The following is a 26,647-nucleotide window of genomic DNA, read 5'->3' as shown; positions in this document are numbered from 1 at the left end:
CCGTAGGAGACACTGACCATACTCTACACCGTGCTCTGCAGAAAGACGCTGCGCAGGAAGACGCCTCACGGACGCTCAGGCCTGAGCTGCACGACGTCTAGGCCCTCGGGCGCGTAGCACCACACAACCCGTAATGCGCAGGCGGAGTGCTGGGCCAATCAGGTGCTGCACCTCGGAGACCGGCCGGGGGGCGGGGCACCGTGGACGCAGATTACGCCTCTCCGCGCGGAGGGGCGGGGCCAGGGGTGGGCGGGGCGACGCGCCTCGGAGCTCAAGCGGCTGCGCGCGTGGGGCGGGGCCTTGCGGGGGCACGCCTCTTCCGGCTCGCCGTGCTGTCTCCGCGTGTGGATAACTGGTCTGGAGGCTGCCGCTGTCTGAATTCCTGGGTTTGGCGGCAGACTGGCGGGATGGCGGCGGAGGTGTTGCCGAGTGCGAGGTGGCTGTACTGTGGGGAGCCGGACGAGAGCCAGAGGGCTGTACTGGGTAAAGACTGCGGAGCTGGAGCAGTGCCCCGTAACTCCTTCCGCTCCGTCTCGGTCCCTCCTCAGTCCTCCGGCCCCCGTCGGGCCCCTTGCCCAGCTAGGCCAAGATCCCCCCCAACCCCCGAGTGTCCACCACGACTTTGGCCTCGGCCAGAGCTCCTCTGTCATCGCACCATCTTTCTGTCACCTCCTCCCAGCTGGATGGGGACATCCCAGTCACCCCCTCCCCAGGGGTGTACCCAGGACCCCATAATCCCCTCACCCGCCAGGTCTCACACCTTCTCCATTTCCTTCTCTCCACTGGCAGGGATTCCGTCTGTCTCTAGATCTGCACGAGGCCTCAGTCAGCCCCACTCCCCTATTTATTTCCTCCTGTCGCAGCCCCTCCCCGGGACTCCCCTCACCTACCCGTTCCCTCGTCCCACCTGGACCAGGACTTCCTTTACCGCCTCCCCCCAGTTAGGTCAGGACCTGGGCTTCCTTGCCATCATTATCCCTCCAATCACTCCCTCCCAACCACAGTCCGATTCCTCCCCACCGTACACTCTGGGTCCTTCTGCTCTCCACTGATTCTTGGGCTGCAATCTTACAGTCCAGTTCTCCAATGGGAAGCTGCAGAATCCAGGCAACATGCGCTTTACCATGTACAAGAGCAACGACTCCACAAACCCCAGGAAGAGGAGTCAGCGGATCCTGGTAAGTGCTGTAGTGTCTAGATGCTTCCACTCTGCAGGCCTCAGGAGGCCCCTTGGGTGTCTGTGGATGTGGGAGGGAGTGAGAGGAGAAAAGAGGGGGGGATAGCAAATGAGCCTGTGAAGAATCCTCTGAGCCCCAGCAGGTTGGGGTGTCGGGACAGGCTGCATTCAGCTTCGTACTTTTGGTGAAGTGATAGCTTTCATTCATTTGTTCATTCAACGAGCATTTATTGAGCACCCCTTGTGCCTTGTGCTGTAAGCTGCTAGGGAAACAGCTCAGTCAGGCCTGGCCCCGCTCTGAGGAGCTCGTACTCCAGAGCAGGGTTTCTCAACCTTGGCCCTATTGACTTTTTGACCCAGAGACTTCTTTCTTGTGGGAGCTGTCCTGGGCATCACAGGATGTTTAGCAGCTTTCCTCGCCTCTACCCACTAGATACCAGTAGCACCTCCTCCTTGTGACAACCAGGATGTCAGACATTCCCAGGTGTCCCCAGAAGGGGGATTTCTCTGGGTTGAAAAACCACTGCTCTAGAGAGGTGAGAACTGGATTCGAAGGACACTGATATGAGTAGATGAAGCTCGGGGCCCGAGGGAGGGATAGTCCAGGGCAGAGTGGGCTCAGTCAGAGAAGTCTGCTGGCCAGAATGCCTTCCTGGAAGAGGGAGCTTTGGAGCTGAGCCCTGAAGGATAAAGGCGGGTTTGACAGCTGGCGTTTAGTATTCCAAGTGAGGAGGATATCAAGGACAAACAAAGGGAAGCAGGAAAGCTTGGCTGTAATTGAGTGAAGCAGCCCTTTCCAAGGTCCTGAGAGCATTTAAGGAGCAGTCATGGGAGAGGTGGGCAGAGGGCTTCAAGAAGGGCTTGGGCTTTGGGCCCAGGAGGTTGCCTGCAGAATCAGTTTGTTGCATGCCTGTAAGTGCTGGCAGCCCAGGGCCTTGCTCCCAAGTCCTCTGGTGTAGCTCCCCTAAGAATTTGTCAGACTAGCTAGAAGCCAGCACTCTCTGGGGCTTCCCTTTCAAAAGCCCGCTTGCCTTTCCCCCAGGGACACCCCAGATTCACTTAGAGATAGTGGGGCTGGACTGTCTCCCAGAGGCCCTTTCGTCCTAACCCACTGTGATTTGAACCCTGAAGCTTTTGCAAATGTGGAACAGGGAGACAAGATGCTTGATACCTTTCAACCTTGGTTATAATGGAGCTTTCCCCCCTCTACATTTTAGGCAGCCGAAACAGACAGACTTTCGTATGTGGGAAACAATTTTGGGACTGGAGCCCTCAAATGCAACACTCTGTGCAGGTAGGGACGGGGAATAGAGACAACGGGAAGGGGAGGGTAGAGGTGGTGGCCCTGGCATTGCTGTTCTGGCCTTTGTTAAAGGGCAGTGGGGGAAATCCAGAGAGGTTTGCCAAGTCCCTGTGTTCCCAGACCCAGGGGCCCTCACACCAGCATGGAGTCATTCCTGAAAAGGAAAAATTGCTTACATTTGTTGAATTTCCTAAAAACCCCATTCACTTATAATATTTTCTTTTTTAAATTAAAAAAAAGAGATATAATTGATATATTAGTACAACGTAATGATTCAGTATATGTATATGTCGTGAAATGGTCGCCACGGTAAGTCTAGTTAACATCCAGCACCACACATAGTTACAATTTTTTTGTTCTTATGAGAACTTTTAAGATTTACTCTCTTAACAACTTTCGAAGATACAATACGGTATTGTTAGCTGTAGTCACCATGCTGCATGTTACATCCCCAGGACTTATTTATTTTACAACTGGAAGTTTGTACCTTTTGACCATTTTCATTAATTTTGACCACCTCATTAATTTGCAATATTCTTGAAACTGTCTTGTCCCCAAAAGCCAGCTGTCTCTACTGATCTGGAATGTGTGAGCAGTAGAATTTTGCCTTGGAACTAACTACAGGAAAGGGAGTTGGTAGTGTCAGAGGCTGCGGGGTTTCTAGCCAGCTCTGGTGCTGATCGAGTGACTTTGAGCAACTCTGCTCTTCACTGACCCCTGGTCTTCCCCTTGGTACAATGCAGATTGTCCAGCCTAAACAGTCCGTGACTGTCGGGGGCTGGCATAATGCAGACAGTGTCCCTGTGATGATCCAACAGTGAACCACAAACAAGGCCCTTTCAGAGCCCCCACTGACCACCCTCATAGAAGTCAGATTCGTGTGTTCATGCTTAAAACTATTAACACCGCTCCATCCCTTAACAAAGATTCTCTAGTTCAGACTGGTCTTCTCCCCATAATTAGCAAGTTTTTACTTATCTTTGCCTCCATAAATTCTGTGTATTCTGGATTCTAACATCCCGGGAGGGTTTCGCACTAGAGCAGTGAGCCCAGATGTGATCGGCTACCAGACCACTCACTTGGTAGCTTTTTTTCCAGAACCATCTCATGACCCTCCTGTGCCCCTTCCCTCTCCTCCCTCTCCATGCAGAGAATCGCTGCTGTGGGGATTATTGTTACTCAGGTGTATTGGGGCAGAAAGAAGGTTGGGAACTTCTAAGCAGGAAAAAGGAAGTTGTATAAACAATACCTTTTGAGTAATCCATTATCACTAGTATCCTTTCTTCTTTCTTCAGGCACTTTGTGGGAATTTTGAACAAGACCTCTGGCCAGATAGAAGTCTATGATGCTGAGTTGTTCAACATGCAGCCGTTGTTTTCAGGTGGGTCCCGGTCGTGAAGGCTCACGGAAACACTGCGTGTTAGGTTTGCTGGGGGAATTGGTTTGAGATTTTGATTTGTAAAACACATTTTGTAATTATTTTTAAAACGGCACTTTCTCCCAGGTTTTTGTCTTCTTTTTTTTTCCGTTTGAAAGCATTTTAAGAGTGTTTTTACTCAGCAAATGTTTATTGATGACCTGCTATGCTCCAGGCACAAAGCAGAGGCTGTGGCTGTAGGAAAACAGACACAGATCTTGTCCCCGCAGTGTTTACAGACTTGAGATCAGAAACTAATCTTGGTTAAAGCAAGTTGAGCAGTGATCAGAGTATAATATTGGAGGGCCTGTCTGATTTTCTTTTCCAGCTTCCTTAATTCTTAACTCTTCTAGTCGAGGTAGAGGTTTTAGGATCTCTGGGAGGTGGTGGAGATGCTTATAGGTTGGAAGGAACTTTCCTGTTGATGAAAAGTCTCTATTCTTTGTAATTTGGGAGGAGATCCATTTTTCCCCTAATCCAGTGGGAGAAGTAATGTTGCTTCTCCACTTTGTCATCTTAGAATGCTCAGGGCTAGGGTGGGGTCTTCCAAAATGATCGATAAGAGGTAAGAGATAAGAAGATAGATAAAAGACAAGTCGAGAGACTTCTGTCCCCCAAATCTTAAATACTGAGAAGCATGGTGGGGGAAGGTGTTTAGTAAGGAAGAATCGTCAGGATCATGCCTGATGCCTTCAGAGGCATTAGTTCTGACTTGATTCCTTCGAAGCAGTGGTCTCAGCCCTTTTGAGAATCTGATAAAGACCTGGATTTACTTCCCAGAAGCATACATACAAATGTAAACATACGTGAGATTTTGTATATAATTTTAGAGGGCTCTTGAGTCCCACAGGCCATCTGTGCATTTCCTAGGGGTCCATAGCCCCTAGATTGAGAATTCCCTGCTTTCTGAACAAACATAACTACATTTAAATTGTCCTCCAAGTGCTCTTCTAACTTCCAAGGAGGCAAAGAAAATTGTTCATTAATTTCTTGATTAAATGAATTTTTGTTTTTATATGTAGAAAATTTGTAAATATTGATTTATTCTAGCCAGCATGCATACACACACACAATTTCTTGGGTCCTTGCTGTGTGTTAGGCACTGTTCTAAGCAGTATCCATGCACTACATCGTTTGCTTCACGCCACAGCCCTCCGGGGTAGTGATCGGTATTCTTGGAAGTGAAATGACCTTGACGGGGACATACTGCTGATGCATATATCAGAGCTGGGAGTTAAACTCAGTAAGGCCCTCCAGAGCTTGTGCTCTGCCTGCTAGATTATCCTGCCCCTGATGTGAACGCTTTATGGGAGCCTAGAGGGCTTCCTGCGAGTCACGCATACCTCACGTTTGTGCCTTTTACAAGGAGGGCAAGCTGCTTACTGGAAAACCCGAGGACTTGGCTTCTAATCCCATCTCTGCTGCCGCCTGGTGAACTGACCCGGGGCAAGCCATTTCATCTGGAGGCCTTGTTTTTCCTGATTTGTGAAATGAAGCAGTTGGGCCAGATGACCTCTTCATTTGACTCTAACTTAGCCTCCAAATTCTCTACCTGTATACGAAAGCCGCGTGCTATATGTTCCCAGGATATGCTCATGGGAAGTCCTGTAGTAGAGAAATCTGTTTTCTTAGATTAACTGTTAAACAAATATGAAACACTATTACTCTCTGTGGGCTTTACAGTTTGCTTTTTTCCTCTCAGTGTTTGTTTTCTGTTTTGATAGATGAAGCAGTCGAGAGTGAATTGACACTAGAGAGTCAGACCAAAACTTTTAGAGAAAAGGTAAGTGTGACAACTGAGACATGGGACCTCAAGCAGGTTCCTTCTCGACCTTAGGTTTCCCCATCAGGACAATGAGCTGGTTAAACACAGGGGTCCCCCTGGCTTCTCCGCTCATTCAGTCTGTGGTTCCCTGGACAATGTCTACCCACAGAGGCCTCCTCGGCCTCCCAGACAGCAGGTCTCCTGTCAGGGGCAGCTGCACACGGCTCTGTGCCAGTGTTTGGGGGTTCCCTGGGCTGGCATAGGTGTACATAACACTTGTTTTTAGAATTTAATCCAAGTTTCAGAAAATATTGGTTTTAGCCTGGAAACTTTCACATTGGAACAAAGTAAACTTTAGGATTTTCAATATAGAAAGTTCCTACAAAGCTCATTTCACCCCGGGATGGCAGATTGGTTGTCTTCAGTGCTCCCTGGAACACTGCATTGAGAAGGGGTGAGAGGCCACCTTGAGGCTCAGGGAAAGAGCGAGTGATCTATTAGGAATGTCTGTCATGGGCGCAGGATTGGAAAATGGTAAGCTGTGTGCCACAGATGTACCACCTGACTCTAGGCGAGTCTGTTCGTTTTACAGATGGAGTCACTGTTGATTTATAATTAGCCCCCTATGGTTTACAAAGCAGGTACTTCAGATCTGTTAATGTCCTTTGATTCTTGCAACAAGCCTATGAGATAGATAGGTATGATTCAGCCCAATTTACAGGTGAGGGAATGATGGCTCAGAGAGGCTGAGTGCCTCCCCATAGTCAGACAGCTAGGAGTAGCAGTGCCCAGCCAGTCCCCAGTAACCAAACTTGTCTCTTGCACAGATGGATTCTTGCATTGAAGCCTTTGGTACCACCAAACAGAAGCGGGCTCTGAACTCCAGGAGAATGAACAGAGTGGGCAATGAATCTTTGAACCGTGCAGTAGCTAAAGCAGCAGAGAATATTATTGATACAAAGGGTGTGACTGGTAAGTAGCTGGAACCTGGGGTGTAGGAGTCTGCTCCTAGAGACGGCTTCCTCTTCTCTTGAGGTCTCTTACCTGCCCCTCAGATGGAGGTGCTGGGAGTTAGAGCTGGGCTCCTTTCTGCCTCTTGCTGAGGGCCTCCTGGGAACAGCTCCCGGAAGCAGGAGGAAACATCTGCCGTGGCTCTGCCCTCCGTGAGCTCCCGGTGAAATAGAGGAGCCCGGCCTGGGAAGGCGTGTGCGCGCCGCGACTGGGCTGCCGGTGGGGGGCGGCCTGCAGGGCTCAGCGGAGGGAGGAGGCCGCAGGGCTCTGCGAGTCACGGGGAGGCTCTGGTGGGAAAGGCTGATGTGCTGATGATGAACTGAGCCTCTAGAGACAGTTTCATTTTGGGGTCAGTGGATCTTTTTCTGTTCTAAATTCCTCAGTAGTTTGAGTATTTAATTGTATTATTTAAAAATGTATTTATTGTTCAAATGCATTATAAGAACATAAGAGAAAGTTTGCATAAGAGCAGTTTTTCTATTAAAATGGAATTTTAAATTTTAGAAAATTTTTCCATACCCACTGATTGTATAAGTATTTTCCTATGTTTTCTTTTAATACTTTCACAATTTTACTTTTTACATTTAAATATTGGTGAAGTTTTTTTTTTTGGCATATATTACAGACCTAATTTTGTATTTTTCAAATGATTGCCCAGTTGTCCCCAACTCCATCCTTTCCTTTTGTACAAGATGGTTCACAGAGCCCTCTATGAGTTTCCACCTTCTTAGCTGTGCTCGTCCCGTTGTCTGGCTGGCAGTTCCTGTCGCAGCACCAGGCTCTTTTGATGCTGGGGCGCTCCTCATTCAGTTTCTTGTCTGATAGGGCACCTTCATCCTCCTCCATCCTTGTTTTTCACAAATGTATTGGTTATTGTAGCGTGCTTTTTCTTCTAGGGGGATCTTAAGAATTATTTTGTCAAGTTCTCTCAAAATCCAGTTGAGATTAATATGGAGAGAGTCAACATCTTTACAATATTATGTTTTCTCATTCAGGAACAGAGAAATATGTCTCTCCATTTATTCAAAGACATACTTTAATGTCTAAGTAAATTTTTGAATTGTTTTGTTCAGTTTACTCTTAGCTATTAAAGGATATTTAAAAAGGAAAATAATTTGCTCGTTTTCCCATCATTCTACTAGACCGCCTGTTAGAATTTTCTTCTCTATCCTTATCTATATGCGTACTTAATTCTTCCATGCTTATTCCCGTGTGGTGGTGAAGTTTTATAATTTGATTTTTTTTTTCACTCAGAATATTGGAGAAGTTTTCTGGAAGTTAAGCCATTACAGGCTAATTTTGGATATCCCTCACTTTTCGCTTCTCTCATTCTGTATTCTAAATATTTGTTAGCACACCCATCTTTCCCGTCTGTACTGCAAGTTACTTGAGGGGGACCATGCTGTGTCTGCCTTCTCTGGTGAGTGGTTAGGTTTGTGTCAGGAGTAGACGTTGGGGCCCAGGAACCGTGAGCCTGATAGGGAGGCCAGGCCTTCTCGGTGGAAGCATCCAGATTACTTCTGGACCGATTATGATCTTGAGCGCACAGGTTGCGAAGAGTATTGGGGAACCTGAAGCCAAACAGGGTGACACCAACACTGACTCTTCCCGTCTTGAAAAGCTCTGGTCAGTGATGCCATCCATGATGACTCGCAAGATGACTCCCTCTACCTTCCTCACTGCCACGCTGATGCTGCCAAGCCTGAAGACGTGTATAAATTTGAAGACCGTATCCTTCTTGTGGTAGAAACCCTGCCTTATTTCACAAGTTGGGATATGTGCACAGGAGTGGCACATCAGAGCTCTCTCGGAAGGGGTTAGTGGTCCTGTGATGCTTACAGAAACTACACCCAGACCTTTATAGTTGCCCCAGTGCTGTTGCTGGGAAGTCAGCCATGCTTCCTCACTGGCTGAGGGACCTGCTCCAGCACGGGCCTCTCAGCCCCTGGCATTCAAACCCATTCCTCAGCAAAATGCCAGGTGCCCACAGCTCAGCCCTGTGTGGGGGTGAGGGGTTACTCTCCATGAATAGTCAAAACAGGACTTTGAAGTCAGCCAATGCCCAAAGTTGGGCAGACTGCTTTTGTAAATGGAAGGGCTGGAGCCTAGAATTTCCATGCTGGTGGGTCTAGTCAGATGGAATGCCTGCGGTGGCTTCGTGAAAAGAGAAGGCAGAAAAGGCCAGGCAGAGAGCGAGGTCTGGGCTGGGAATCTGGAAAACAGAGTCCCTGAGCTCTACCCGGCGTACTGTGATCTGCCCTTCTCCGAGCCTCCGTTTTCCCATCTCTCACATGAAGTTGCTAGAAGCTGATTTAGCTAGCTGCACGTTTCAGTTTTGGTTGGTTGTGTGCCTGACCGGTAAGCAGTTCTTTCTCCTGCCGAGTATGAAGCTCTTCAGAGCCCCTCTGAAGCTTTCAGGAATGTCACGTCAGAGGACATACTGAAGATGATTGAAGAGAACAGGTGCCTCCCCTGGAGCTGGGGGAGTGTCTGGGGGGCGCCGGGTTGGGACACAGCAGGCGTCAGCTGTGAAGTGGACGTTTGGGTGTCACCAGTGAGACCGTATGCCTGTTGAGCATTTGAACATGAAGGAACTAGTGTTTTCTTGAATGTTTGTGCCTCCAGGTCTATTGTCCCAAGGCTGCGGGTGGCATTTAGGGGAGAGAGTTGGCCTCTGAGTGCTGGACTGGTGGCTGGGTCGAGGGTGGTGAGGCCTTGCAGTCGGGGACTGGGAGCTGGAGCTGGCCTGTGTCCCCCAGTGTCATGCTGATGCTGATTGTCACCGACGGCCATGTGCTGGCCTGGGAGAGGTTGAGCTGCAGTGGTGGTTTATCTGTGACGATGTGCTGAGCTTTTCTAAAGTTAAACTTACGTATTTTAAATATAGTATATTTTAAATAATTCAGAGATTATTTCCTCCCCTCCCCACTTTTTGGCAATTAAAACAGCTTTTCTTTATTTTTATGTATTTATTTATTTAATTAAGGTAACATTGGTTTATAACAATATATAAATTTCAAATTTACATCACATTTCTTTATTTTTTATTTTTTCATATGAGATCTTTATTTTTTTCTTTTATTATTTTTTATGGAGGTAGCAATGGTTTATAACATTATGTAAGTTTCAGGTGTGCATCATTATATTTCTGTGTAGATTACATCATGTTCACCACCCAACGACTAATTACCATTCATCACCACACATGTTCCTAATCACCGCATTTGCCCTCCTCCCTCCCCCATTACCTTCTGGTAACCACAAATCCAGTCTCTGCTATGTGTTTATTGTCATTCTTATCTTCTACTTATGAGTGAGATCATAGGGTATTTGACTTTCTCCCTCTGTTTTATTTAACTTAGTATAATACCCTGAAGGTCCATCCATGTTGTTGCAAATGGCAAGATTTCATCTTTTTTTTTTTTTGAGGAAGATTAGCCCTGAGCTAACTGCTGCCAATCTTCCTCTTTTTGCTGAGGAAGACTGGCCCTGAGCTAACATCCATGCCCATCTTTCTCTACTTTATACGTGGTATGCCTATCACAGCATGGCTTGCCAAGTGGTGCAGTGTCTGCATCCGGGATCCGAACCAGCGAATCCTGGGCCGCCGAAGCAGAACATGCGCACTTAACCGCTGTGCCACCGGGCCAGCCCCTGGAAGGTTTTTGATTACTGTTTCAATCTCCTTATTGGTAATTGGTCAATTCAAATTCTCTGTTTTTTCTTGATTCAGTTTTGGAAGATTGTATGATTCTAAGAATTTGTTCATTTCTTCTAGATTAATTTGTTGGCATATAGCCTTTCATAGTATTCTCTTATAGTCTTTTGTATTTCTGAGGTGTCTGTTGTAATTTCTCCTCTTTCATTTCTGATTTTATTTATTTAAGACTTCTCCCCTTTTTTCTTGGTGAATCTAGCTAAAGGTTTGTCAATTTTGTTTATCTTTTCAAAGAACCACTGTTAGTTTCATTGATTTTTTTCCTACTTTGTTTTTAGTCTCTGTTTCATTTATTTATGCTCTAATTTTTATTATTTCCTTCCTTCTGCTAATTTTGGGCTTTGTTCGTTTTCCAGTTGCTTAAGTGCACTGTTAGATTGTTTATTTGAGATTTTTTCTAGTTTGAGGTAGACCTGTATTGCTATAAACTTCCCACTAGAACCGCTTTTGCTGTATCCCATAAACTTTGGCATGTCATATTTTCATTTTCATTTGTCTCCAGGTATTTTTTGATTTCTCCTTTGATTTCTTTGTTGATGCAATCATTGTTCATTAGCATTTTGTTTAATCTCCACATATTTTTGTTTTTTCCAGTTTGCTTCTTGTAGTTGATTTCTTGTTTGATACCGTTGTGGTCAGAAAAGATGCATGGTATTATTTCAGTCTTCTTAAATTTATTGAGATTTGTTTTTTGGCCTAATATGTGATCTGTCCTGGAGAATGTTCCATGTGCATTCAAAAAGAATGTGTATTCTGTGGGTTTTGGGTGGAATGTTCTATACATATGTACTAAGTGCATCTGGTCAAGTGTGTCGTTTAAGGCCAGCGTTTCCATATTGATCTTCTGTTTGAATGCTCTACCCATTGGTGTAGGTGGGGTGTTAAAGTCTTCTACTATTATTGTGACACTGCCTATTTCTCCTTTTGTGTCTGTTAATAATTGCTTTATATCTTTAGGTGCTCCTGTGTTGGGTGCATAGATATTTACAAGTGTTATATCCTCTTGTTGGATTGTTCCCTTTATCATTATGTAGTGCCCTTCTTTGTCTTTTGCTACAGTTTTTGTTTTGAAGTCAATTTTTTCTGATAGAAGTATTGCTACCCCAGCTTTCTTTTCATTGCCATTTGCATGGAGTTTCTTTTTCCATCCCTTCACTTTCAGTCTGTGAGTGTCTTTAGGTCTGAAGTGTGTCTCTTGTATGCAGCATGTATATGGGCTTTGTTTTTTTCATCCCATCAGCCACCCTTGTCTTTTGATTGGAGCATTTAGTCCATTGACATTTAAAGTAGCTATTGATAGATATGTACTTATTGCCATTTTGTTACTTTTTTTCTGGGTATTTTAGTAGCTCTTCTCTTAAAACAGCTTTTCTTTTATGATGATGATGGGATTTTTTTGCTTTTGAGGTTTTTTCTTTTAATAATTTCATTTGAGAAAATAAAAAGTTGTCAATCCTAGGTTGGTTTCCCCCATTTTTGTTTGGAAGTTTTACTGGTCAGAGAGACCTAGAGCCTTGGAAAATACTTTAAAAAATTTTTTCTTTCCAAAAAAGAGCTCATTCCTGGTTCTTAGTTGTCTCAATGTGGTTGTGGCTCAGGGGTAGGTGCAGGAATGAGCTCTGGGCTGGGAGTCTGAGAAATGAGTCCCTGAGTTTTGCCTGATGTACTGAGAGATCTTCTCTCTTCTGAGCCTCAGTTTTCCTGTCTGTAAAATGCGGCCTCTACAACATGATCCTGAAGAGCCTTTTATCTCTATAAGTCTAGGATCCTGATAGTGGTAGATCAGCACATAAAAATAATAGCTAACACTGATTGAGCTCTTATGTATGCCAAGCACTGTTCTAAGCACTTTACTTGCATTGTCTCATTTAATCCACAAACAGTCCATAGGCGGATACTATCATTGGCCTCAGTTTATAGGTGAAGAAACCAAGGCACAGTGATATACAGAAACTTGCCTGAGCCACTGAATGGCAGAGAGGGGATTCAGACTCAGCCTGGCTGACTGAGAGTCTGTGCTGCAGACCTCTACATCAGGATTGGGCATAGCCTGTGTGCCAAGTCTGGCCTGCTGCCTGTGAATAAAGTTTTATTGGAACACAGCCACGGTCATTCATTTATGTATTATCGATGGCTGCTTTTGCACTATAAAGGCAGAGACCATATCGTCCACGAAATTTAAAATATTTACTCTCTAGCCCTTCAGCGCCCCTGTACTAAACCTCGTTCCTCCTGTAATAAGGGGGCTGGTGGGACGGCCCTTTCTCAGCTATTGCGTGTGTATCGGGTGTGAAGGGTGGCTGCTGTTTTCGTTGTTGAGGGGTGAATGGCCCCTGACAGAGCCAGTCTTACACTTTCCTCTGGTCCCCCCCCTCTTGTTTTAGTCACTGCTCCTTTGTCATAGAAGCTTTGAAGTCCTTGCCATCAAATGAGGAGAGCCGAGACCGCCAGGCCCGATGCATATGGTTTCTGGACACCCTCATCAAATTTCGAGCACAGAAGGTGATTAAGCGGAAAAGTAAGTCCATGATAGACATTTTGTTCTAGTTATTTCCCGTCTGGTATTTGTCTGTAATTCTTAGACTAGCTCTAGTGAGAGAGGAAAATGGGTATTCCTGTCCAGGTCTTTATTTTTAACTATTTAACAGTGAGATTCCTACTGTATTGCTGACCTGCTGAGAGGACTCGCCGAGCTCTCCTCCTCATCTGAAAGTGGGGACAGGTTGAGTTGTGTGCTTGCTCAGAGCGAACATTCACCACTTCTGTTCTGCAGTAGGTGAAGTAGAGGGTCTAATCTAATCAAATGAAAATTTTAAGGGACAGTTAGACAAACATCAGGCACACAGGGAGAACAGGTGGCCTTCTCATGAAGGCTGGGGCAGGTTTGTGTTGGGTCAGCTTGTTTCTGACTGGGAGAGGAGAGAATCAGCTTCTGCTGGTAACCACCGTCGCCTGTAGCTCGGGCCGTGGGTGGCTGCCACACACTCACATCCACCCAGAGATGGAAACCCAGAGGGAGATACCTGTGGTTTTAGGCATCAGATGTGTGCGGTCTTGTTGCTGTGATTGGGCACCCGAGAGTCTGTTCTCATGTTTTCCAGTATTTGCTTACTTCTTATTTCCTTTCCAGTCTCCCTTCCTGTCCATCTCCCTAGGCTTTCTCTATCATCTGTTTTGCTTTCGAATGTCTTATAAATCCTGCGTCTTTAGGCCTCATTGGAGTCTTTTTTTTCTTTCTTGTGGCCACCCGATCACAAACGTCTCTCGTGCTGTATGGGCTGCAGGCTGAAGCACACCTGAGCACATTTTTACTTGAAAGTAGCTGTTCTGTTTCATGGGCCCCTGCTTCTCCTACCACATGGTTCCATTCGTTATGGTGGCCCAACTATTCGCCTCTTCTCCCAGCTCATGGATGAGGTGTGGCCTGAGGGTTTTGAAAGAAAATGATCAGACTCATCTTTGTCTTGTAGGTGCCCTGGGCCCTGGAGTGCCACACGTCATCAACACCAAGCTGCTGAAGCACTTCACCTGCTTGACCTACAACAACGGCAGGTCAGCGGGCTCGAGCTCCGGGGCTTCTGCCTGTGATGGAGAAAGCAGGCGGGGGAGAGTGGGCAGTGGGCGCTTGGATTGAATTCCATGTCCAGTGCCATTTGGAGGGATCCTGGGGTCAAGTAAGTTTAGGAAACACTATATAGTACATCCTGTGTCCCCCCTTGGGAAAGTTCACATTAAGGGCTCTGGAAAGTCCTGCGACAAAGACTGATTTCACTTCCCACCCTTCTTTCGAGGAATCCTTCCTAGTGTCCCACAGAGCAAGGTGATGTTGCAGAAAAGGGTGGGGCAGTGCGATGACTGTGGGGAGAGAACCCTGCGCAGCACACCTGGGTGTCCGCCCTCCGTTAGCTCGGAGCGGTTCCTGGTCTGTGTGTGCTTGGAAGAATCGTCAGCAGCTGAGTTTGTGATGACTGTTTCCCAGCAGCCTTGCCGAGCAGGCAGGAACAGACTCGGAGAGTCCTCGCCAGTGGGAGGCTCTGTGCCTGGAAGGTGGCGGTGCGGCCTTCTCTGTCCCCCGTGGAGGGAGCACTGGGATTGGCTCCCTGCCCCGCTGTGTGAAGGCTCGGGCACCATGGGGGGACAAGGAGTGCTGCTCAAATTCCTTTTCCTCTCCCCGAGGCGAGAGACATCGAGTGCACATGGGAACAGGCTGGGGTGTTTTTACTTTGCTTTCAGAGTGATCATCTTAGACTTTAATTTTGTCTCTCCTTTACTGCCACTCACTTGCAGTTTACGGAACTTAATTTCGGATTCTATGAAGGCGAAGATCACTGCGTATGTGATCCTACTTGCCTTACACATAAATGACTTCCAGATTGACCTGACGATGTTACAGAGGGACTTGAAGCTCAGTGAGAGAAGGTGAGCACAGTGGAATACAAAGCTCCCTGTAGGGCGTCTTGTGTATTTCTAGTACCACCTTTCAGAGAGCACGAGGCACCAACAAGGGCATGTGGGAAAGACCTGGGACTCGAGGACAGTTTTCAATGATGAATGATGGAGTGAGCAACCAGACTTTACTGAGTGCCATCTCTGTACAGGGCACAGTATTAAAACGGTCGTAATAGCTAGTGATTTCCCTAAAGAACAATTGAAGAATCTTGGTTCAGAGAAGTCAGTGACTTTCCCAGGGTCACACAAGAAGGGGAGTACCTGGGCTTCAAACCTGAGCTGTCCCATGGCATTTGTCCCTGTATAACTGAGCAGCCTCCAGTCTCCCAATTGCTGTCTCTGGGGAGAGCGATTCTGTATGGTCCTGCAGGCTGGAACCCAGGGTGGAAGTTATTAGAGAACCCAATTTCAGCTTAGCAGAAAGAGCTTTCTCAGGATCAGACGGAAGGGGCTGCCAGGGGAGGTGTTCAAGGCCAAGTGGGGCCGCTGTTTGGCAGGGTGTCGCATCTGGGCCTCTGATGGGGCTGGGAGAGTGGGCAGAGGTGCCTGCTCAGGTGCTTTCTAGCCTCGCTAGAAGGGATTGCGACTGAGTAGGGAGCAAAGCATCCCAGGCCTCTCAATGGTGGGGTCTGTTGGCCTTTGTGGGTGATTTAGGGGCACCTGACATCCAGGGACCCTGGTGGTGTTCTAGCAGAGCCTGTGGAAACACCCTTGTCTGGACTCTTCTAGCACCCAGGGAAGGATTGTTCTGAGGGCTGTCCACGGACAGCATCCTCGCGGGCGGTGGGCTTGAAGATCAGAGAGAAACAGAAATGTGGAGCCTATAAAATTCTGTCAGAATTCTAGCCAGCACTCAATCCTTGCTAATAGGAAGTAAACAAATTATTAATAGGATCTATATAACATAGTTTTCCATCACCTGTATGGGTCTCTGCTAATGGCAGCATGTTAAAATGGGAGTCTGTCTGATGGCTCAAGGAAGGCATCTTGTCGGCCTCTCTGCTGGGGGCTTCGCTCCTGGTGGCCGCTTGGGGGGCTCTATCTTTGTGGCCTGGAGTGCGTTTGTGCTGCTGCCCCCTCCCTGAGCAGCCACATGAGGAGAATTTCCTCTTGTTTTTGTTTGTTTGTTTGTTTGTTTGTTTTTTATTAATGTTATGATAGATTACAACCTTGTGAGATTTCAGTTGTACATTATTGTTAGTCATGTTGTGGGTACACCTCTTCCCCCTTTGTGCCCTCCACCCACCCCCCCTTTTCCCTGGTAACCACCGATCAGATCTCCTTGTCAATATGTTAACTTCCACCTATGAGTAGAGTCATATAGAGTTCGTCTTTCTCTGACTGGCTTATTTCGCTTAACATAATACCCTCGAGGTCCATCCACGTTGCTGCGAATGGGCCAATTTTGTCTTTTTTTATGGCTGAGTAGTATTCCATTGTGTATATATACCATATCTTCTTTATCCAATCATCAGTTTCTGGGCATGTAGGTTGGTCCAACGTCTTGGCTATCGTAAATAATGCTGCGATGAACATAGGGGTGCAACGGACTCTTGAGATTTCTGATATCAGGTTCTTAGGATAGATACCCAGTAATGGGATGGCTGGGTCATAGGGTATTTCTATTTTTAACTTTTTGAGAAATCTCCATACTGTTTTCCATAGTGGCTGTACCAGTTTGCATTCCCACCAACAGTGTATGAGGGTTCCTTTTTCTCCACAACCTCTCCAACATTTGTCGCTCTTGGTTTTGGATGTTTTTGCCAATCTAACGGGTGTAAGGTGATATCTTAGTGTAGTTTTGATTTGCATTTCCCTGATGATTAGCGATGATGAACATCTTTTCATGTGTCTATTGGCCATATTTATATCTTCTTTTGAGAAATGTCTGTTCATGTCCTCTGCCCATTTTTTGATCAGGTTGTTTGTTTTTTTTTTTGTTGTTAAGCCGAATTTCCTCTTGTTTTGTGTTTGTTCCTTAGGATGATCGAGATAGCGAAAGCCATGAGGCTGAAGGTCTCCAAAAGAAGGGTGTCTGGGGCCGCTGGCGGGGAAGAGGATCACAAACTGGGCACCCTGTCCATCCCGCTGCCGCCAGCCCAGGCTCTGGACCGCCAATCAAAACGGAGGAGAATCACCTAGAGGCATGCTTTCCAGACAGCATTTTGGATGCCACTGTTGCTATTCATTTCCATTTTTATTTTTAAAGAGGGAGGAAAATAGCCTTGCTTTGGCACAAGTATGAAGCCAGCAGCCAGCATGTCAGTTGTGCTTGTCTTAAGCGGAAACATAAAGTGATGGCCATATTGGGCTTCATCTCCCTCCTTTGGTGTTCCCGTGATCATAAATGTCGGATAGTTCTTGTGTAGGGATGGGGGGTGGTGGCTGCGGAAGTTGGGATCAAAAGATCTCACAGGCTGAACCCTGGGCCAATCCTGACAGATAGAGGTTAATAAAGAGAAACGTGAAGCGTCGTGTTCAGGTCTGGGAGGACCAGTGGAGCACACGGTGAGGATACAGCCCAGCAGGGCTAGAAGAGGAGGCTTCAGGTCACAACTGTGATGGGGTTGGAAAACAGGCGAATTAGTTCGAGGCTGCCGTAACAGTGTGCAGTCAAATCAGCAGAAGTGATTAACCCAGCTGCTCTGCCTGGCTCGGGCCACAGTGAGGACAGGGACCAGCTCTGAAAGCCACGCTTTTGAGGGGGATGAATCGGTCAGAGTTCAGTACGGCGAACAAATTGTTGTACGTATCTTAGGAAGAAAGGAGCTTAATGCATGGGTGGAATACTATAAAATTGTTAAAGGGCTGCAGGGGTGGGGTCAGCAGGGCGCCACTGGAACTGCTGAGTTCAGAAACCAGCCAGGCAGCAAGAAGCCACTTGTGCCCCACGACTGCTTCTTGAATTCATGAAGCTGGTGATTTGACGCTGGAGTGCTGAACTCAGCCCCCCACGCTTTCAGTATCCACATTTCCACCTCCTTGCTTGTCAGCGCAAACAGCCAAAAGGTCAAGAAGCTGGCCTCCATCTTGCTTCCTCCTTCTGTAGTACAGACATAGGAACTGGATTTGCATCCAGAATCCTAGCAGCACGGAGTCTTGCAAGTAGGTTTCAGCTGTCCAGCCCCTAGTTCAGCAGCCTTCCCAGGAGATGGGAATGGATGCTGACTGCCAGCCCACCTTCTCTGCCCTGAGGGAGAAGGAGAAGTCAGTGTCCAGAGGGCTGCTATGAGGAGTGGGAATGGGACTTGGAGAGACTCAGGTGTGTGGTTAATGCTCAGACTCGGGGGGCCAGCCCGGTGCTGCAGCGGTTAAGTGCGCAGGTTCTGCTTCAGCGGCCCGGGGTTTGCCGGTTTGGATCCCGGGTGTGGACGTGGCACCGCTTGGCACGCCATGCTGTGGCAGGTGTCCCACATATAAAGTAGAGGAAGATGGGCACGATGTTAGCTCAGGGCCAGTCTTCCTCAGCAAAAAGAGGAGGACTTGCAGTAGTTAGCTCAGGGCTAATCTTCCTCAAAAAAAAAAAAAGACTCAGATCTTCAAGGCTCTTCTGAGGCAGTGGGAACAGCTGGGGTCTCGTGCTCAGTGCTGGGGAGCCAGGAGCAGTGATGGGAGGAAGATAGAATGCAGCTCTCTGAAAATGAGAAAGGGAGAAGTTTGCACAGCAGCTGGACCTCCGTTAGGGAAGACATGGTAGAAGGGAGTCTTGCATGACTCATTTGGGACAGGTGGTCCTTATATTCCTTCGAACTCTGGGATGCTGTTATCAGAGCCACTTCTGTGGCAAGGCCATGCCTAAGGTGCATGTTTTCTGTGGTCTTCTCTGGTTTGTCTCCATTTGTCTCTGATCCTGGGTAGTGGGCATTTGGAGCAGACTTTGTCCCCCCCAGCAGAGGCGTGGGCAGGAAATCTCAAGGCCTCTGTTTCTCTTAAGGCTGTTGTGAAAATCATGTGACTGCATCAGAAAACATAATACCTTGCTCCGTCTCTGGGAAAAGAATTCCTAATGTGCTTATAGGTTAGAATGTGTTTCCAGAAAACTTTTTAGATTCTCATGGGATTGACACTTGAGGCTTAATTTCCAGGAGTGATTAGATCACAGCCTGTGGCCAGGCCTCCGAACAACCTCTGTCTTAGGGGCTGGCCCCGTGGCACAGTGGTTAAGTTTGCACATTCTGCTTCGGTGGCCAGGGGTTCGCCAGTTCCGATCCTGGGTGCGGACATGGCACCACTTGGCACACCAAGCTGTGGCAGGCGTCCCACATATAAAGTGGAGGAAGATGGGCACGGATGTTAGCTTAGGGCCAGTCTTCCTCAGCAAAAAGAGGAGGATTGGCAGCAGTTAGCTCAGGGCTAATCTTCCTCAAAAAAAAGAAAACCTGTCTTAGAGGGGAAGCAGCTTGTCTTCAGTCACTCCCACAAACAAGGGTGAATTGATAGGGCAAGGTTCAGCAAATAGACTCCTGTTCTTGGTGACAGCAGGTGTCCCTCACCAAATGTAGGTGACTGACGAGATTTCTGTATATCACGGGGTTTGTGGGTCAAAAGGCTCAAAAGACGCCCTTGTTCAACTTGAACAAGTCTCGTGAGAGCACCTCTCCCCGTGCCTGGCCTCTGAGCAGTGTCTGCTGAGTGAGTCAGTACGTGGCCTGCGCCTTCTTTCCTCGTCAGAGCTATAGGCAGGAAACACTTGTAGGATAATGGAATTGTACTGGGCTTTTTCTAGCTCTAAAAAACCATTTATTTACTAATACATTCATGGAGAATACCTTGATCCCACCAAGTTATTTGCCATAATGTCCCCTGATGTCCTCTTTGAAGAAAGAGAGACTACCGGTTAGATGCTCATATCCTTAATAAGATTTGCAGTTTGTGGAGTAATCTTAATTTGTTGGTGTTGATAACAGGATGAAGTCTGCTCCCTGGAGGAAGGTCTCTGGCCCTTCCATCTTGGACGCTGTTGGAAGTGATGAGGTCAAAGGAGGTGTGTTCAACACGCTTGCCAAGGACCCAGCCGGGAAAGAGTTAATTCGATAAAATCCTTTAAAGTGTCTGCTTTTAAAAACTTTATTTTGATACAATGTCATATTTAGAAAAATTTGCAAGAATAGTACAAAGGACTGTATATCTTTTATCCAGATTCACTAGCTGTTAACATGTTGTCCTATTTATTACTTGCTTTGTAAATTTCTATATTTCTTTTTGAACCATCTGAGAAGAGCATCCTACCCTTTTGTCTGTAAGTCCTTGAGCGTGTATGTCCTGAGAGTGAGGACTCTCCCTTCGCGTGGCGCGTGCCCACAGCAGGAGTAGAACACAACGCCACGTCTAGCCCACACTTCATAGTCGGATTTTGCCGATCACACCTCTTTGCTGACCACATGGTCTTATTTAATTTAAAACGGTTCCTCAATCTTTGGCTTTCTTGACCCTGCCTTCTTGTAGAGTAAGGGCAGTTATTTTTAGGGTATCCCTCAATTTGGGTTTGTCTGATACATCCTTATATCTAGAGTCAGGATATGCACTTTTGGCAGGAATGTCACAGACGTGACGCCGTGTCCCCAGTGCGTCACAGCAGAGGCACGTGATACTGTTTGTCCTCTTGCTAATGTTAACTTTTATTACTTGCTTGAGTTTACGTTCTCTCCACTGTGAAGTTACTATTTTTCTTTTTGTGATTAATAAGTCATTTGTGGAGGGATGCTTTCAGACTCAATATCCTGTTCCTCATTGAACTTTCACCCATGAGTTTTAGTCTCAATTGATGATTCTTGCTGAATCTGTTACCAAGCTGGTTGCAGAATGGTGATTTTCTAACTCCCTTCATTTCTTTTGGCATCCTATTATAACGGGAAGCTTTCTTTTTGCTCCCATTAAAATTTTTTTGTTCATTTGGTTATCAGTATGGACTCAGATTCTTATTCCATGAACATTGTTACTGTTATTTATTTTGAATGCTCAGATTGTACCAAATTTGGCCAATCTGAGTTCTTTCAGGCTAACTCCTGAATCCCCATTATTTTAAGGTTGCTTCCTTAATTTCTGATACAAGATATTTCAGCCATCTTGTACATTCCCTGCTCCAGCCCAGGAGTCGGCCAAGGGGCCCAGGTCAATGACGTGAATGATGGGCCCAAATCAAGAAGTGAAATACCAGCCTGACTGTCAGACAGATGGGCTCTTCAGCTGCACTCGGGCCAGACAGAACTGGTTTCCGAGCAGGGGTGACAGGTGTGAGTTGCTCAGGTTGTACCAGGAGGGCCATGCCAGCCTGACGTCATTTAAAAGGATGCTAGTCACAGTAGGTGGACTCCAGAGCACCCTGCAAAGTTCTGGGCAGGAGGGAGAACTAACGAGTGGCTTCATGTCAGGAGGCTGCTCAGGGTTGGAACAAGCCCAGCAGGCCCCACGTGAGCCCACCATGGGGAACCATTTAGAGAAGAGGCTTTCTCTGTGCTCCTGGAAGGAAGGAGCAGGCAGAAGGCGGGCCCAGGGCTGCTGCTGAGGACAGCGTAGGCTCGTGCTGTTCTGAGACCCAGCTCTGGCTCTGGTCTCGTCTGGCCACACCACACCCACCATTCCCTGTGTTCAGGACCTCCTTTGGACACTGGGGCAGTGGCCTCAGCAGGACTCGGAGGCCTGGATGATGAAGTTGCGTTGTGCTCGTACACTCCCAGCAGCGGTGTCAGTGACTGGCCAGCAGGGAAGGCCACAGTGTAAGCTGCTTGGGTGGGGGCAGCCAAGACCTTGTGCTGTGTACCAGGGTTAAGCCTTCACCTGTGGCAAGTCACCCTGGGGAGCGGGCCCTTAGCTACTGCAGACTGAAAGCAAGTGACCCCAAGGAAACAGTACCCTTAGAGAATCCTATCTTCAGATAGGATTGCTACGCCTAAGAGCTGGGACATACCCACTGAGATGCAGGACAGGACGCCTAAATTCTGCCATCTTTGGGCTTTCCTAGACCTGCCCAGACCACTGGAGTGGGTCTAGAGAAATGACCAGGATGGTGAGGAGAGTCTGCAAACTGGCATGTTTGAGAGGAGGCCAGGAGAAGGGCGGAGCCCGGGGAGATAAGGATGCTGTCTGCAAATCTCTGGAGAGTCGTCACAGACAGAGGGAAGAGATGTCCTCTGGGAGCTCCAGAAGGTGGAGATCCCAGAAGTGGGGGCAGGCTTGTTCTTCGTTCATCCATGCATCCCTCACTTGGTGAGCTTCGCTCTGTGCTGGACATAGAGGATCCACGGGCATGACTTCCCAGGGTATGGGGAGCGGGGGCAATCACACAAATCAGTAGACTTTGAATACAGAGGATTCAGTGCCACCGTGGGGGTAGCACGGGGGCAGGCATGAAAGCAGGGAGGAGGGGCACGTAGCTGAGATTTGAAGAGCTCAGGGAAGGTGTTCCACGGAAGTGATGATGAAGTAGGACCCTGCAGTATGTGCAGGATTTAGCCAGGGAGATAGATTTGGGCTCAATTAAGGGAAAAATAATCAGATGGAAAAGCTTCTCTTTGGCAGGTCTGCCCTGCCGGGTGGGAGAGCAAGCCCTGGCCACTCAGCCAATGCAGCCGCTGCAAAGCAGCTTCACTTCCTGACTCTTCCCCAGCCAGAGAGCGAGGATGGGGTCCATTCCAACCCCCTCTGCCTCCAAAGGACTTGGCTGAAGATGGACATTGTGTGTATCCCAGCTGTTCTGTGTCTGCTCTCGAAGCCCGAGGTGACAGCCCTGCTGCCCACCCCTCCTGCCCACAGGCTCTTAGCATTGGATAGTGAACTTGCACCTACGGGGCCTGAACACACATCACCACTTAGCCTCAATTCCTGTGAAAAATGGGGCAACGACCTCACCAAGTTGGTGTTTAACACACCACTGAAGGAGCATCGGATGATTTTAGCGGCACGAGGACGTATCAACGTGCCCACGGCAATGCTGGTTAGGCTAGACTGCAGCGACGAATACCCCGGACGTCGGGTTTCAACAAAGGCGTTTCTGCTTGTGGTGTTGGGAATAGTTTCAATTTAATAGTTTATTTTAAGATAGTGTATATTAGAAAACACTAGCTTTTCATTTATAGTAGTGATGTAAACATTTCTTTTTAGTTCAAACTCTGAAGTGTTCTGGATAGAATCCTGGAATGGGAAAAGGACAATAGATAACAGCTAAGGAAATCTGAATAAACACTGGACTTTAGTTAATAATAATGTCTCGATATTGGTTTATTAATTTTGATGAACATACATATTAATGTAAGATGTTAGTAATAGGGATACTGGGGGGAATTTGGGAACTCTGTACTGTGGATCTGTTCCCTTTTCTGTACATCTAACTCTTCTAAGAAATAAAGTCTATTAATTTTTTAAAAAAGGATTTAAAGAAAGATGTTAAGTACTAACATTCTCCTCAGGTGACATGTGGATCTGGTAGAAACTCTAAGACGCCGAGTGACTGAAGCTGGGAAGCCTGTCTCCGTGGATCTGGAAACCCTTTGCAGACGGTCAGGTGGTTCACACCAGGGACTTTACTGATGACTTCACAAAGCCCGCAGGGCAGGCAGGATGGCAGTCCAAGCCCAGACTGGCACACAGGACACACAGCTTGGAACCCGAATCATCATGGGAACAAGCTGAGTGGACAGGGTGGCCCAGGGTTCTCCTGTCTCCTTCAGTGGAAACGGTGCCTTGGGAAGGTGGTGCAGCGCCAGGCCTGCATCCAGCCGCCTGGGAACGCTGGCAGATACCCAGACCAAGGAAAGTCCCCCCAGAAGTGCCTCTTAAAATAGAGAAGTTTATTTTGGTTGCCAAGATTTTTATAAGCACTTGGTTCACAGAAAAGTCATTTCTTACAAAATAATAAAGGCAGCATTTTGTACAGCGACTCACATTGGGGCCACCAGAGAAGTGCAAAGGACGGTGCTGGGGATGAGAGGGGCCAGCACTCTTGGGGCCCAAAGTCCTCAGGGTGAAGCCAGTGCTCCTGGCTCCCTCTAGCCTCCCCCACCCCACCCAGGAGAGCAGCACCGGGGCCTGGCAAAGCCAGCCTGGGAGCCAGGGGCCTAGTGCCTGACGATGGCCCCAACAGGCTGGTGAAGGCCCTGCATGAAAGGCCAAGCGGGAAGGGGGACCCCTTCCTCTCGCAGTCGGTCAGAGCCGCCTGGCTCTGGAACCTTGACACATTCACAGTAGGGTTCAGTAAAGCCCTTGGGGAGCCAGCCTTCCTCCTCACTCACACTACTAACCCCACCCAGCGCCCGGCTGGGTGCTGGGGCACAGACAGTGAGACGTGGCCCTCCCCTCAGGTGGCTCACAGGCAGGTGAGTGGGACAAGGACAGACCTGGATAGCTCCAGATCAAGGCAGAAAGGACCCTGAGAGGGCAGAGAAAGGGCGGAGGCGGCTCAAGGGAAGGGCACGGTCATGTGGTGGAGGGGGGTGCTCTGCGGAGATGGCAGTGTCTGAGCTCGACCCTGGAGAATGGGTAGGACCTGGACGTGGGCGGGTGGGAGACGGCATGTCAGGAAGAGGCAGGAGCACGGGCCAAGGCACGGAGTGGGAAACCACGGGAGGGACCGTAAAGGCAGGTGGTTCTCCATGAAGAATGTGGACACAGACGGGGGCCCAGCACCTCCATCTCCAGGGGCAGCCGGGGCGGGCGTGCTGGTGGGGTCCACATGCTCCTGGTGCAGCAGGCACCCACCCAACGTCCTCCTGAGCCTGGGAGCTTACTGAGGGTAGAGCCACGTGCCTCCTGTGCCGCCCAGCCTGGCACCAGAGCCACTTGAAGGAAGCCTTCTCCAAACGCCCCTCCTGTTTTCAGCATGTCCCTTGTCACCCCTGGGGCAGCCTTTCAAGAGGGGCTCCCTGTCCCAAGCCCCTTCCTCCCTCACAGGTCCATGTCCAAGACTGAGAACTGTGTCCTTAAGGAAACCCAACTCCTCCAGCCTCCGCAGGCAGCTGGGCGGGTGTGGTGGTGTCCCTGGAGGGATGGAGAGAGGTCCAGGACAGGGGAAGTTCTGGGCAGCTGCCTCTTTCCACCTCACTAGAATCGCTTCGCTCCCTTAGGAGTAAATCTGCTCTTCCCTGAGAAGAGGCTGGGTGCAGGCTGTGAGAAACGCCGTTCCCCGTAACTCACACGGACACCCCGACGCACGGCGCAGTGTCGGTTTCCCCCAGCTCTTCCAAATCTCTGCAAGAGCTTCACTTACTGGGGACCCACCAACTTCTGTGCCTTCTTCTTCTTGAAAACTCACACCAAGTTCCTTCCTGCAGAGGGTTTGGAGCCGAAGGGTTTTGGAGATACTTTGTTCTCAGTGCCCCGGAGGCCTGGGAGCCTGTTTTTTCAGGGGGTGGTGGGTACGAAGATGGAGAGGGGCCTGGAGCCGGCACAGGCGCTACTTCCTCCATCCTGAAGGGCTCACCTCTTAGCCCGGCTGAGCACCTGCCAGGCCCGAGCCTGAGAGCAAGGTATATGGTTGCTGCTCGCGGAGTCTTCGGACAGCCCCTCAGTTACCCTCTGCGTGGCTCTCCATCCTTACAGGATGGTGCAGAAGATGCTGCGGTTGCTGTGGTAACCACCTTCCACACGGGCTGTGATCCTGGTCGCCATGGCCGTCACCTTCTGCCCACCGTGGGCTGCAGAGGGGCCTCGGAGAGAGTTGTCAAGGTGAGGCCGTGCTGGTGGGTTCACCAGGCGCCACGTATCAGACCTACAGGTGCAAAAGGATAGTCACCAAACTCTTTGAGAGCCCAGAGCAGCTGCTGAAAGCCCCGCACAGCTCACTGTGGCTCAGGCTCACCAGGTCCAGGTGTTGGATCTGGGTGGAGGTGGCGTCTCCCAGGCCAGTGACGGCAGAAGGAGGAGGGGCGTGTGTGAAATTAGTTCTAGCTCCAGCTCTGCCTTCAGTTCTGCATGTGACATTGGCCAAGTGCCCTCCACAGGCCTCCGTGATCTCGTCTTTAAGTAAGGATCTAGATCCGATGAGTGGCTTTCTTTTTTTCTAATTTTTCTCCTCCTTTTTTTTCTAGCTGTATGACCATGAATGTTTATGAAAGCTTAGTTCATAATCACTAAAAACTAGAAACTACCCACATACCCTTCAGGTGATGATGGATAAAGGCCATGGCACATCCATACAGTGGAATACCACTCAGCGACAAGGAGGATGAATGACACGTGACACCATGGGCGAATCTCAGGGGCATTATGCTGAGTGAAGAAGCCAGACTCAAAAGACTAAATACTGTATGATTCCATTTATATGACATTCTGGAAAATGCAAATCTATAGGGGACAGAAGGTGGTGGGTTCCAGACCCTCGAGCTCTTATGGAGATTATGAGGGTTGGGGAAAATCAAATGAGAATGAAGCTTCGATTAGGGCTTTCTGTTGTCTGAGTTACAAGGAACCACGTCTTACAGCAAATCCTAAATTACTTAAGCCAGCAACAATGTCTTCTATGTACTTCTCTGATAATAATGTCACAACGAGTAGGACTGTAAAGGTGTGCAGAGAGTCAGAGATTGGCTACAGTGGGGAGAGTGGGAAGCCTGGAGGGATGTTCAAAGAGCTGCAAGCATTTGAGTTTGGCAGCAGAGAGAGCTCTTGAAAAGGAGTGATGAAAACAGAGGGCTGGAAAGGAAAACCAGGAGCTGACAGGGCATAGGGACAATGCCAGGCTGGCAGGTCTGTGCCATATCCTGTACCCTGGGGTCTCCAAGAGGGAAGGAGGAAATGGACCCCAGGGAGTCCACTATATGATTTGCTGGAATGTGGGAAGAAAATATTAGAATTTCTACTTATTTTTTATTTTA

The 26,647-nt window shown here is 48.3% G+C and overlaps 2 protein-coding genes across 9 annotated transcripts in view; one reads left to right on the top strand and one right to left on the bottom strand.

The window, feature by feature from the left end:
- Window positions 1-257: 257 nt before the first annotated feature.
- POLR1E (RNA polymerase I subunit E) lies at window positions 258-23,053 on the top strand. 4 transcript variants are annotated; one of them, XM_070519168.1, is made up of 14 exons: window positions 308-483; window positions 1,075-1,178; window positions 2,395-2,471; window positions 3,776-3,861; window positions 5,622-5,680; window positions 6,490-6,634; window positions 8,295-8,402; window positions 9,040-9,136; window positions 10,986-11,042; window positions 12,776-12,909; window positions 13,862-13,943; window positions 14,679-14,810; window positions 16,823-16,984; window positions 19,748-20,012. In XM_070519168.1, the coding sequence occupies exons 1-13, from the start codon at window positions 408-410 to the stop codon at window positions 16,980-16,982; spliced, it is 1,317 nt and encodes a 438-aa protein (XP_070375269.1). In that variant the 5' UTR covers window positions 308-407; the 3' UTR covers window positions 16,983-16,984; window positions 19,748-20,012. The 4 variants fall into 4 exon arrangements, with proteins under 4 accessions (XP_044635145.1, XP_044635144.1, XP_070375270.1 ...); XM_044779210.2 differs by lacking the exon at window positions 10,986-11,042 and having other exon boundaries at window positions 258-483; window positions 19,748-23,053; XM_070519169.1 differs by lacking the exon at window positions 19,748-20,012 and having other exon boundaries at window positions 301-483; window positions 16,823-17,314.
- A 115-nt stretch (window positions 23,054-23,168) lies between these two features.
- The window catches only part of FBXO10 (F-box protein 10), a 49,089-nt gene continuing 45,610 nt past the window's right edge, over window positions 23,169-26,647 (bottom strand). For all 5 annotated transcript variants that reach the window (XM_014861154.3, XM_070519166.1, XM_044779204.2 and 2 more), the window contains one exon: window positions 23,169-25,542. In XM_014861154.3, the coding sequence (XP_014716640.3) occupies window positions 25,368-25,542 (175 nt within the window). In that variant the 3' untranslated portion in view covers window positions 23,169-25,367. The remainder of the gene's footprint in view (window positions 25,543-26,647) is intronic.

The sequence above is a fragment of the Equus asinus genome, chromosome 10 (genome assembly GCF_041296235.1).
Source record: "Equus asinus isolate D_3611 breed Donkey chromosome 10, EquAss-T2T_v2, whole genome shotgun sequence".
Classification (NCBI taxonomy): domain Eukaryota; kingdom Metazoa; phylum Chordata; class Mammalia; order Perissodactyla; family Equidae; genus Equus; species Equus asinus.
Note: the sequence above shows the minus strand (reverse complement) of the source record. Positions and strands in the feature narration are given on the sequence as shown.

Coding starts and splice junctions, on each gene's coding strand:
- POLR1E (XM_070519168.1), top strand. CDS start 408: ATGGCGGCGGAGGTGTTGCCGAGTGCGAGGTGGCTGTACTGTGGGGAG. Junction 13,944..14,678: donor TTGACCTACAACAACGGCAG/GTCAGCGGGCTC, acceptor ACTCACTTGCAG/TTTACGGAACTTAATTTCGG. Junction 14,811..16,822: donor TTGAAGCTCAGTGAGAGAAG/GTGAGCACAGTG, acceptor TTTGTTCCTTAG/GATGATCGAGATAGCGAAAG.